This window comes from Phyllobates terribilis, unplaced genomic scaffold, assembly GCF_046119375.1.
Source record: "Phyllobates terribilis strain yellow unplaced genomic scaffold, ASM4611937v1 Scaffold_1__5_contigs__length_1240528914, whole genome shotgun sequence".
Classification (NCBI taxonomy): Eukaryota; Metazoa; Chordata; class Amphibia; order Anura; family Dendrobatidae; genus Phyllobates; species Phyllobates terribilis.
The window spans coordinates 69,411,531-69,423,726 of NW_027362761.1; the positions used below are offsets into that span (position 1 = coordinate 69,411,531).

General features: G+C 46.7%; 1 protein-coding gene across 1 annotated transcript; it reads left to right on the forward strand.

Moving 5' to 3' along the window:
- The first annotated feature begins 9,237 nt into the window (after nt 1–9,237).
- On the forward strand, nt 9,238–11,716 carry LOC141265528 (protein shortage in chiasmata 1 ortholog-like). The gene is made up of 3 exons (XM_073679130.1): nt 9,238–9,383; nt 10,179–10,851; nt 11,619–11,716. The coding sequence occupies exons 1-3, from the start codon at nt 9,273–9,275 to the stop codon at nt 11,714–11,716; spliced, it is 882 nt and encodes a 293-aa protein (XP_073535231.1). The 5' UTR covers nt 9,238–9,272.
- The last annotated feature ends 480 nt before the right edge of the window (nt 11,717–12,196 follow it).

Consider the following 12,196-nt stretch of genomic DNA (forward strand, 5'->3'; position numbering starts at 1 on the left):
TCCAGAGTCTGGAATTTTTTTAAAGACTCTGCTGATAACCCCAAAAAGGCCATATGTTCCACCTGCCATGCCAGCATCAGCAGGGGTGACAAAACTACCAGCCTGACCACCACCAGCATGATCAGGCACATGGCAGCAAAGCACCCGACTTTGTGGGGCAAAACCCAGGGTCCACGACCAGTGTCAGCGGGTGTCACCACTGCTTCTTCCACTGTTGTGCGTGCAATAGAACCCCCTGTTGTGTGTGCAAGGCAATCCCCTGTCCATACTGCATGTAAAGATGCCCCCTCCTCTCAGTCTTCACTTGTTATGGCAGTTTCTCAAGAAACAGCATCAACGTCCACGTCCCACCGCAGCGTTCAATTGTCCATATCCCAGACCTTTGAACGAAAGCAGAAATTCGCAGCTAACGCCCCACAGGCCACAGTCCTAAATTTGCACATTTCACGACTGCTTGCGTTGGAAATGCTGCCTTTTAGGCTGGTGGAGACGGAATTCTTCCGCAATCTTATGGCGGTGGCCGTCCCTCGGTACTCGGTCCCCAGCCGACACTATTTTGCCCGGTGTGCCATCCCCGCACTACACAAGCACGTGTCCCAAAGCATCTGCCGTGCCCTCAACAACGCAGTTACTGGGAGAGTCCACCTGACAACGGACACGTGGACAAGTGCTTGTGGCCAGGGACGGTACATCTCTCTGACGGCACACTGGGTAAACATACTGGAAGCCGGGACCCAGTCAGAGTTGCCCTCACAGTGTACAGCTCCTGCGCATCCTCCTCCTCCTCCTCCTCCTCATGTTCAGCCTCCATCTCAGATATCACCACATCAGTTACAAGCTGGAAGCATTGCAGTACTGCCTCCGCCAAGCGGCAACAGGCTGTGCTGAAACTCATAAGCTTAGGTGAGAAACGCCGCCTGTCAGCTCATTTTCACAAGTCGGCTACAGCTTCCGCCGCCCTTGCTGTGTTGCAGCAGCGTTTGCAGCATCCGGCACACCGACTGGTGTGTGATGTCCCCACACGTTGGAACTCTACCCTCCACATGTTGCAAAGGATTTGTGAGCAGAAGAGAGCAGTTGTGGAGTACCAGCTGCAACAAGGCCGTCGATATTCAGGTCAGACTCCACGCATAAGACCTCAGGAGTGGACCTGGATGTCTGACATATGTACCATCCTGACAAACTTTGAGGAGGCCACCAAGATGGTGAGTGGCGATGACGCCATCATTAGTGTCAGCATCCCACTTGTCTGTCTTTTGCAACGCTCTCTGCAGAGAATTAAAGAGGAGGCATTGCAGAGTATGATGAGATGGATCAAGAAGCCGTAGCGGGCGATTACACACAGCCCAGCCTCATCTCATCCCAACGTGCATTGGGGGACAATGAGGGAGAGGAGGAGGAGGAGGAGGAAGAACAGGAGCTGCTATCATGCGTTGCAGACGGTAGTACCTGTACAACTGTAATACCGTCGGTTCAGCGTGGGTGGCCTGAGGACAGGGGGGAGGAGGAGGAGGAGAGCATGGTCAGTCGTCATCTTGGTGAGTACACGGAAATCTTGCCCGTTACCAGTCTGGCACGCATGGCTGACTTTATGTTACGCTGCCTTAACCGTGACCCTCGCGTTGTCAAAATGTTGGGTGACAGTCATTACTGGTTGGTGACACTTGTAGACCCCCGCTACAAGGAGAACTTTCACTCTCTTATTCCTGAGGTGGAGAGGTCTACAAAAATGGGGCAGTACCAGAAGGCCCTTGCTGCAGAACTCTTAAAAAAATTCCCATCTGAACACGCTAGCGGCAGAGGTCACAGTTTGTTGCCCAACCAAGGTGTACAGGCGAGTGAGATGCAACTCCAATCCAGCAGAGGCAGGGGAACACTGTCAACGTTCTGGGACAGTTTTCTGACACCCGCCCAGCTTACAGGCCCTGAGGCGCGGGGTACTCTCACAAGGAGTGGAAAGTTTCAAAAGATGGTGAGGGAGTACCTTGCCGACCGTACCAGCGTCCTCCGTGATTCCTCTGTGCCTTTTAATTATTGGGTATCCAAGCTGGACACTTGGAATGAACTCGCTCTGTACGCCTTGGAGGTCCTGGCCTGCCCTGCCGCTAGCGTGTTATCGGAGCGTGTTTTTAGTGCCGCTGGGGGAATTATAACTGATAAGCGCACTCGCCTGTCAACTGACAATGCTGACAAGCTGACCCTTATCAAAATGAACAAGGGCTGGATTGGGCCAGACTTCTCATCACCACCAAATGACAGCAGAGTAACATAAAGTCAAATCCACTGTGTTATTTCGGGAGGGTATACGCTTACTCGTTTCGGCTGTTTTATCTTCTTCTCCTTATCCTCAGCCTCCACCACCACTATACCACCAGGGTGCCAGCATTGCAAGTTCCTCCGTCCTTATTTTTGGCAGCTTTTGCTTGCAAGGCATAAGCAAATACTATGGGACACCCACTCCCCAATAATGAGACTTATGTTTGTAATATGCTGTACTGCATGGGTCTTGTAAGGGGCATTGCAAGTTGCTCCGTCCTAATTTTTGGCAGCTTTTGCTTGGAAAGCATAAGCAAATACTATGGGACACCCACTCCCCAATAATGGGACTTATGTTTGTAATATGCTGTACTGCATGGCTCTTGTAAGGGGCATTGCAAGTTGCTCCGTCCTAATTTTTGGCAGCTTTTGCTTGGAAAGCATAAGCAAATACTATGGGACACCCACTCCCCAATAATGGGACTTATGTTTGTAATATGCTGTACTGCATGGCTCTTGTAAGGGGCATTGCAAGTTGCTCCGTCCTAATTTTTGGCAGCTTTTGCTTGCAAGGCATAATCAAATACTATGGGACACCCACTCCCCAATAATGGGACTTATGTTTGTAATATGCTGTACTGCATGGCTCTTGTAAGGGGCATTGCAAGTTGCTCCGTCCTAATTTTTGGCAGCTTTTGCTTGCAAGGCATAAGCAAATACTATGGGACACCCACTCCCCAATAATGGGACTTATGTTTGTAATATGCTGTACTGCATGGCTCTTGTAAGGGGAGTTGCTAGGTCCTAATTTTTGGCAGCTTTTGCTTGCAAGGCATAAGGAAATACTATGGGACACCCACTCCCCAATAATGGGACTTATGTTTGTAATATGCTGTACTGCATGTGACGCGTCCCCTGGGCCGTGTGTACACGTGTGTGGGATACCTCTGGGGTCTGTAGTCTCCGTGGCGGTGACCCGGTCCCGTGGCTCAGGCTGGTCAAACCAGTGGCAGTCTTTCTTAGGTTTTGAGGTTAATTGTCCGACTGCGCCACCCGTGGATTGCAGTCAGGGAGTACCACCGCTGCGAGGCAGACCGCTTAGGCTGGTGTTGTGTGCGTAGCAGAGAATGGGATAACTCCCCACGGGAGGAGTATAGCCTCAGGGCAGTGAGTGTGGATGATGGGGGTGATGGTGCACGAGCGCAGCAGGAACGACTCAGAGTCTTTGCAGTGCAGTTCAGGGTCTTTACTGATGATTATAAGGTAGACCCTCCCGGGAGTACTGGTTAGCATAAGAGGCCTGGTCAGTCTGTGAGCAAGCAGGAGTTCCCCTGGCCAGGTGGAGTTGTAGGCCTCCCCGTCTGTCTGCACTCTTCCTGGCTACCTTGCTGTAAGCGGGTAGAAGTAGCCCACGTCCCTGAGTGTACCGTGTAGTGCTCACCCGTATGGCTGGTGACTTGGGGCCTTCTGTTAGCCTCCGCTCCACGACGGCCGTGCTGGTCCCTTGCTTGTGACTGAGCCTCCGGGCTTCTATGGCCAGAGGACCTGAAATCCCCTGCCGGCTGGTTTCTGCTGCTGGATATATAAGTCCTCACAGCCTCGGACTCCTGTGTCCAGTTCCTATTGTCTTCTGCCAGGGCGAGCTCTGCTCAGCTTCCAGCCCCTGGTCTTTAACTCCTAGCTCCTACAGAGCTCCTTGCTGTTACTTTCCCTTGCTCTCACTCTGACTCTGACTGTTCTCTGTTCTCTGACTCACTCAACCCCGCCCCAGATCCAGTTTATAAGGGCAGAATTCTCCCCTCCCAGGACTGGGGCAGGAGGATGTTGCATGTTTAAGGGATCCTGACCAGGAAACCTCCCACTTGCTCTCCGACGTAATATCTCTATTACTGTGGTGACCAGACCCCTGGGGTGCCACACATGGCTCTTGTAAGGGGCATTGCAGTTCCTCATAATTTTTGGAAAGCCTTCCATTCACTGCTTAGGCCAACAGTGCACAGGAGACCCAGTTGCTATAAATGGAAAAAAAGGTTTAGTTAACGCCCCTTGACCTCCATGTAATTTCCAAGGGGCATTGGAGTGCCTCGAAATTTTTGGTAGGCATTGCACTCACTGTATGCCCTATAACTGTGTAGCCGAACCGCTCCTTTTGTTACAGAAACATATCCTACAAGACATATCTGGTTGACTGGCCTGATATTGATGTGAATGGTCCCTGTTCCTCCTGCTCTTTCTCCTTTGCCACTACCTCATCCATCATTTATCACCTGAAGCTTTGTTTTAACGGGAGTCATAGAACTTGGATAGTAGCAGGAAAACATCCAGCAATCCTCGGAGGAGGTAGGATATGCGCCAAAACGCTGACCACCTCAGGCCTAGCCGCTACTACATACATGCGCTTGCATTACATCAAAACAAAGCAGATGCTAACTTCTATCATCCTCATCATGCTCCTCCCCTTGACACTCTCAACTCCCCTGATGGAGAAGCCAGGGCCCACCGGAGGAGTCTGATAGTCCGGTGGGCTCGGCCAATGCTGCCCTAAAGCAGGCCAGGCTAAGAAAAGTGTGGGAAAGGTTACCGGGACAAATAGGGGTGGCTGGGGACCGAGTATGGACACCCGGCCACCCCCTGGAGGCTGGGGAGCAAGCGGGGACACCCGGCCACCAGGCGGCTGGGGACTGCGTATGGATACCAGGCCGCCGACACAGCCATGGCGTGGTGGCCAGATTCCGCCTCCACATGCCTAAAAGGCCCAATTTAAAGTGCAAGCAAGCAAGCAGTATGGTATTGCAGCCTGGGGGTGGGTGGGTGGCAGGCTGCATACTTGCGCTTGCATTGCAAGGAATGGGAGAGGTACAATTGAACACTGCCCTGGGACAAGGACTTGAATGGGGATAGTTGCAAGTCTGCAACGACAGGTGCAAGGTGGGAGGCATCTTCGCATGTACCATGAACAGGGGTTTGGCATGCACACACTACAGCGGAATAGGCTCTCCTTCCCACTAAATGCACTGGGGAGGGCACAGGTAATGTTTTGGTATACGCGCTTAATCTTATGTATAAGGCACACCAGGACAAATAGGGGCAGCTGGGGACTGAGTATGGATACCTCGCTGCCGAAGCCGCCATGAGGTAGTGGCCAGCTTCGGCCTCCTCCAAATTAAAAGGCCCCATTTCAAGTGCAAGCTAGCAGTATGGAATTGCAGTCTGGGGGTGGGTGGGTGGCAGGCTGCACACTTACACTTGCATTAAAAGAAAACATAGCAGATGCTAACTTCTGTCATCCTCATCATGCTCCTCACCTTGGCACTCTCAACTCCACGATGGAGAAGTCAGGGCCCACCGGAGGAGTCTGGTTCTCTGGTGGGCTCGTCCAATGCTGCCTAAAGCGGGCCGGGCTAAGAAAAGTGTGTGGGGGGATGTTCCAAGGAGAAATAGGGGCGGCTGGGGACCGTTTATGGACACCCGGCTGCCCCCAGGTGGCTGGGGACCGTGTGTGGACACCCGGCCGCGGGGCGGCTGGGGACCGAGTATGGACACCCGGCCGCCAGGCAGCTGGGGACTGAGTATGGATTCCAGGCCGCCAACACAGCCATGACGTGGTGGCCAGATTCCGCCTCCACATGCCTAAAAGGCCCAATTTCAAGTTCAAGCAAGCAAGCAGTATGGTATCGCAGCCTGGGGGTGGGTGGCAGGCTGCATACTTGCGCTTGCATTGCAAGGAATGGGGGAGGTACAATTGAACACTGCCCTGGGACTAGATCTTGCATGGGGATAGTTGCAAGTCTGCATCTTCTGATGCGGCAAGGATCACTTATGATGGGCACACTTTTAGACAGTGACCTGGGAGTCAGAGATGCTTCCAGGGGTCTTCCCCATGCTGTTCCCATGTCTTTTCAGCACTTTATGCATGTGTCACACAGCACATGGCCAGATAAGGTTGTAAAATGTTAAAATGACATTTCCCGGTGAATGCATTTGTCATAGTTGAAAGCAATACAAAAGTGCAAAAACGCATAAAAAATGCTACTTGTGAACATAGCCGAAGGTGTGGAGGAGTATTTTTGTTTTTGGTCATTTATTTTAACTTATACACAAGTCTTTTCCCTGGAAAGGATGTTCCTTAACATATTTCACAGGAAAAAAGTTTCACTTTCGTTTTTGAACTTTTTATTGTGAACCCGTAAAAGTGGCTTAATACCTCTGACCACGTTGTTGACAGCAGTGACCTGGGGGTCAGAAATGCTTCCTGGGGCGATCCCCATGCTGTCCCCATGTCATTTGAGCACTGTCACTATCGTTTTGGGCACTTGTTAGGCTTTTAAAAGACTGCCGGGGGTGCCACCGCAAAAATGCTCGAATCTCCCATAGACTAACATTGGGCTCGTTGCTCGGGTCGAGCACCCGAGTATAACGGCGAGCTCGGCCCGAGCTTCGAGCACCCGAGCATTTTAGTGCTCGCTCAACACTAATAATAACGTTTTGACTATTTTGTAGTATTTTCTGGCGATTGTGACTCTTCTGTGGTTTTTGTAGGTATTATTGGTATTGAGTCTTGTGCCAGCTATGCACATGTTAGTTCAGAAATCTTTTTTCTGTTATTGTATCTATGTAGTAAGCTCAGTTCTGGTACCATATTTATGCAGTAAACTTGTTTCTGTTCCCATATATATAGTAAGCTTGGTTCTGTTGATGTATCTATGTACAGTCAAAAGTTTTGAGAATGACACCAAAATTATATTTTCACATGATCTGCAGGCCTCTGGTTTTTATTAGTGTTTGTCTGATGTTTATATCACATACAGAAATATAATTGCAATCATATTATGAGTACCAATAGGTTATATTGACAGTTAGAATGAGTTAATGCAGCAAGTCAATATTTGCAGTGTTGCCCCTTCTTCTTCAAGACCTCTGTAATTCTCCCTGGCATGCTCTCAATCAACTTTTGGACCAAATCCTGACTGATAGCAGTCCATTCTTGCATAATCAATGCTTGCATTTTGCCAGAATTTGTTGGTTTTTGTTTGTCCACCCGTCTCTTGATGATTGACCACAAGTTCTCAATGGGATTAAGATCTGGGGAGTTTCCAGGCCATGGACCCAAAATCTCTATGTTTTGTTCCATGAGCCATTTAGTTATCACCTTTGCTTTATGGCAAGGTGCTCCATCATGCTGGAAAAGGCATTGTTGGGCGCCAAACTGCTCTTGGACGGTTGGGAGAAGTTGCTCTTGGAGGACATTCTGGTACCATTCTTTATTCATGGCTGTGTTTTTAGGCAAGACTGTGAGTGAGCCGATTCCCTTGGCTGAGAAGCAACCCCACACATGAATGGTTTCAGGATGCTTTACAGTTGGCATGAGACAAGACTGGTGGTAGCGCTCACCTCTTCTTCTCCGAATAAGCTGTTTTCCAGATGTCCCAAACAATCGAAAAGGGGATTCATCAGAGAAAATGCCCCAGTCCTGAGCAGTCCACTCCCTGTACCTTTTTCAGAATATCAGTCGGTCCCTGATGTTTTTTCTGGAGAGAAGTGGCTTCTTTGCTGCCCTCCTTGAAACCAGCCCTTGCTCAAAGAGTCTCCGCCTCACAGTGCGTGCAGAAGCACTCACACCAGCCTGCTGCCATTCCTGAGCAAGCTCGGCACTGCTGGTAGTCCGATCCCGCAGCTGAAACAGTTTTAAGATACAGTCCTGGCGCTTGCTGGTCTTTCTTGGGCGCCCTGGAGCCTTTTTGACAACAATGGAAGCTCTCTCCTTGAAGTTCTTGATGATGCGATAGATTGTTGACTGAGGTGCAATCTTTGTAGCTGCGATACTCTTCCCTGTTAGGCCATTTTTGTGCAGTGCAATGATGGCTGCACGTGTTTCTTTAGAGATAACCATGGTTAACTGAAGAGAAACAATGATACCAAGAACCAGCCTCCTTTTAAAGTGTCCAGTGATGTCATTCTTACTTAATCATGACTGATTGATCGCCAGCCCTGTCCTCATCAACACCCACGCCTGTGTTAATGGATCAATCACTAAAACGATGTTAGCTGCTCCTTTTAAGGCCGGACTGCAATGATGTTGAAATGTGTTTTGGGGGTTAAAGTTCATTTTCTGGGCAAATATTGACTTTGCAAGTACAGTAATTGCTGTTAAGCTGATCACTCTTTGACATTCAGGAGTATATGCAAATTGCCATTACAAAAAATGAAGCAGTAAACTTTGGAAAAATTACTATTTGTCTCATTCTCAATACTTTTGGCCATGACTGTAGTAAGAGCGGTTCTGTTTCCTTATTGATGTACTAATCTCAGTTCTGTTCTCGTATCTGTGTAGTAAGTTTGTTTTTGTTCCCATATCTCTGCAGTATGGCATACTGCAGCAGTGATTTCAGAAAAACGAAACTGGGGTGGTTGACTACAAGAATAAAGTATTTTACAATAACAGATTTAAAGTGAATCTGTCAGCACGATTTTGTATTATAAACTAAAGACAAGGCTGTAAAGGCGCTGTAATATTGATTACATTAATACCTTGGCGAAGAAATCCACTTTGTTGTTGTTCTGTAATCAGCATTTGAAGTTTTCTGCTAATTAATCTCCTGTTCTGTGATTCCCCGGCCCGTCCACCTTCCTCTGGTCTGTGACTGACAGGTCACTGTTGAGATTTCAAACAGAGGAGGCAGCGAGGGGCCGGGGAATCACAGACAGGGAGGAGAATACTCAGTATACAGTCCGGCCCCTGTGCACCAAAATCTAGCAGAGAACTTAAAATGCTGATTAAAGAAGAACCATAAAGCAGATTTCTTCACTAAAGGAGTCAATGTAATCAGCATTATAGCGCCATTACAGCCATGGCTTTACTTTGCATTACAAAATAGGGCTGACAGTTTTTCTTTATATTGCAAGTTATCCCAATGTCAATATTTTTTTCATTATTGATGGAGCACAAAACCTAATGCAATATCACCAATATTTTCTAGGCAGAGAAAGTTTTGGTTTCATTCCCATGCATTAATCCCATGGTGGCTCAGCTACTTCTACACAGAGGATCCTCATTACAGTGGTTACTTTCTGCAACCAATGACCAACTTAAACAACTTTTCCCAGAAGTGCCATCAAAAATTTTAAAGGTAAGATAATAAATAATGTGTTGAAAAAAGTCAGTCTACAATTTTGATATTGACTGCAACATTCTTATCATAAGGCACTGTTAGCTTTTAGTGAGCTTGATTATTGCAATAACTATCATCAGAAAATGACCTTTTGTTTAAATAAGGCTTTTGTGTTAAATGTATTTTTTTTAATAGTTGCTTTTTTTTTACAGTAAAATCTTTATTTAAAAAAAAATAATAATCTTGCAATTTTCACACTGGTCAATAGGTTTTTTTTTATATGCATCCTGTCCTTTCAGTAAGACTTTACAGCAGTTTCCTTATCAGAGGTAGGAAAACAATGACGGGCAAAACCTCTATATATGCTCCTTCTCTTCACAATGTCCTTTGCACACGCTCATTAGATGCTTCAATGCAAATGGTAGGGTCACTTCATTGTGGCTAACGTCCACTTGTTTTCTTAAACAGGAAGTTGGAGTGTAATTTTTATTTTTAATACAGATTGTGATGTGACAAAAAACATCAATACAAATAAAAAAGATTACATTTAACACCAATAACCCGATTTAAACAATAGCCCATTCTCTGACGATACCCTCCCTTTTCTTAAAATAGTGAAACTTTACAGTTTCGTGCTGCTATCATTCCAATATTTGGCTGAGATAGGGAGTCAGATATTGTCTGTGACCTTCACCAACCTTAATATGACCCCGGCTTACCTATTAAGAGTGTTTGCAAGTGAGTGTTAAGTTATCATTATCAGAAATCCATACATGGGCTTTGAATCCATCATGCTTATTAATTTTTTTTCAGCACTTTAGTGATATCACTGCCAATCATCAGCTGAGCTTATCTGTCTCCTCACCAAGACCTTCTCAAAAACCAACCAGGACTGAAAACACAAGCAGAAGTCAAAGCAAAGATAATATATCTCAACCAGGGCCGGCTTCAGAATTTCACATCGTTAAGAGATTTGCCATATCTGATCCGTCAGTGACGTTTGGCCAGAGTTGTCACATGGAGACAGATTTTGCTAAGCCTCTAAAACAGTGGACATGGTCAGAAAAAGGACTGGAAAAATATCAATCTGCATACCTACAAGATAATACAGTTGAGGGGCCATTCTCCTCTGGACAACACCGTTTATTGCACACAGTTTCCCATCATCCCAACCCTGTTTTGAAAAGTAAAGAACAAGAGCCAAGCTTTTCCATTAACCGACAAACCTTCTTTGCTGATTTATTAAGTGAACAGAATTCGACAAATCCATTAAACTGTGATGATTTTACAAATGCTGTGTGTATTAGCCAGCCACAACCTTCAGAGGTGCAGAGGGGCCCATCAACACAAACGCAGAAGACATTTCTCAGCCATCTTTTCACAGCTGGCAGCAATGAAGAGACAGGTTCTTATTGCTCCCAAAAAATTGCTGTTGGAAAGAGATTAAAAGTGAATAGCATCACGTCAAAAGAAGGAATGTCAGAAGGTACAGTGTGTTTCTCGATATAAGGGAAGGTAAAAAGGAAGGATGAACACATGAGGAAAATGCAGTGTGTTGTTAGTGATGCAATGAGCATCACTAACCTGTTATTTAAATTAAAAATGGCGGAGTAGTGATGTCCAAAAACAACTTTATATAGTTAGATCGTACCTGCTCATTTAGTCATAGGGGTGTGCTTCATTTTCTGTTCAGTCACAGGCGTCACCACCCACTCAATTTGATTGATTTCCCTGGTTGCGCCAACGTCACTGGAATCCCAAGCTTGCGCAATGTGGCGCTTGGAGCCACGCTTGCACACTGTCGAGCGGGCAGCCCCACTTGCACAGTTTGTAGTGTGCAGCCGGCCGCACTCGCGCAGTGTCGAGCAGGGAGCCGCGCATGCGCCATGACGTGGCACGCGCGGCCGGCTCCATGCTACACACTGCACTGTATATTTCTCAGTTATATTGTGGCCACCCTGACCATGAAAAATACGTACCGCACACAGATGGCATTAGTGTACCATCAGTGTGCTGTCTGCGTTCAATATTGCTAAGTATAGGAGACGTTTTGTCATTTCTTTCTTTATCCATTCCAGAAAAATACTGTTTTTATATCTGTGTGTCTATGTACATCAGTGTGTCATTAGACACACTGATGACACCGGTATCGTTTTCTCACGTGTTTAAACAAAGACGTGTGAAGGGGCCTAAGTAGCACTTGATTATTGAATTCAATTCATTTTTTATATTTCTCCTTTTCTTTAAAAACAGAAACAATGACTCAGCTGTCCCAACTGAAGAGGAGAAAGTTGACTTATGAGAGAGTTCCAGGAAGATGCGATGGTCAAACTCGTCTCAAGTTTTTTTAATATTTATAATTTCTCTGTAAGTGAATAAAAATCTATTTCTTTGTAAGGAAATAAAATACGTCCACCTAACTGGCTATCATGATAACTTATGGAAAATATCAGGTTTTGGGTAGTTTTTCAATATGTTTTCTCCTTTGAAAATGTATTTGTTATCCCTGAAATCCAGTGACATAGCTATAAAGATCATATTTGCTACTGGTTCCTCTCACAACACTATCACTGTAACTGCATTGGTGGGTCACCGAGACTTAGCAATACAGCCTTATAGGTGTGTTGCAGCCCAGCCATAAAATGAGGTTGCAATGACTGGGGGGTTGGTATTAGCATTCGTGTACTTGGTTGGGCCCACAGACCAGCTGAGGAGTCAGTCTGTACTGTGTACATGGGGGAGAAAGGGCAAGGCCACTGGAGATTAACTCTCTGAACCTCCTCCTCGCATTTGCGCCTTACCAGATGCCCGCCATGCCAATTGATAAGAAG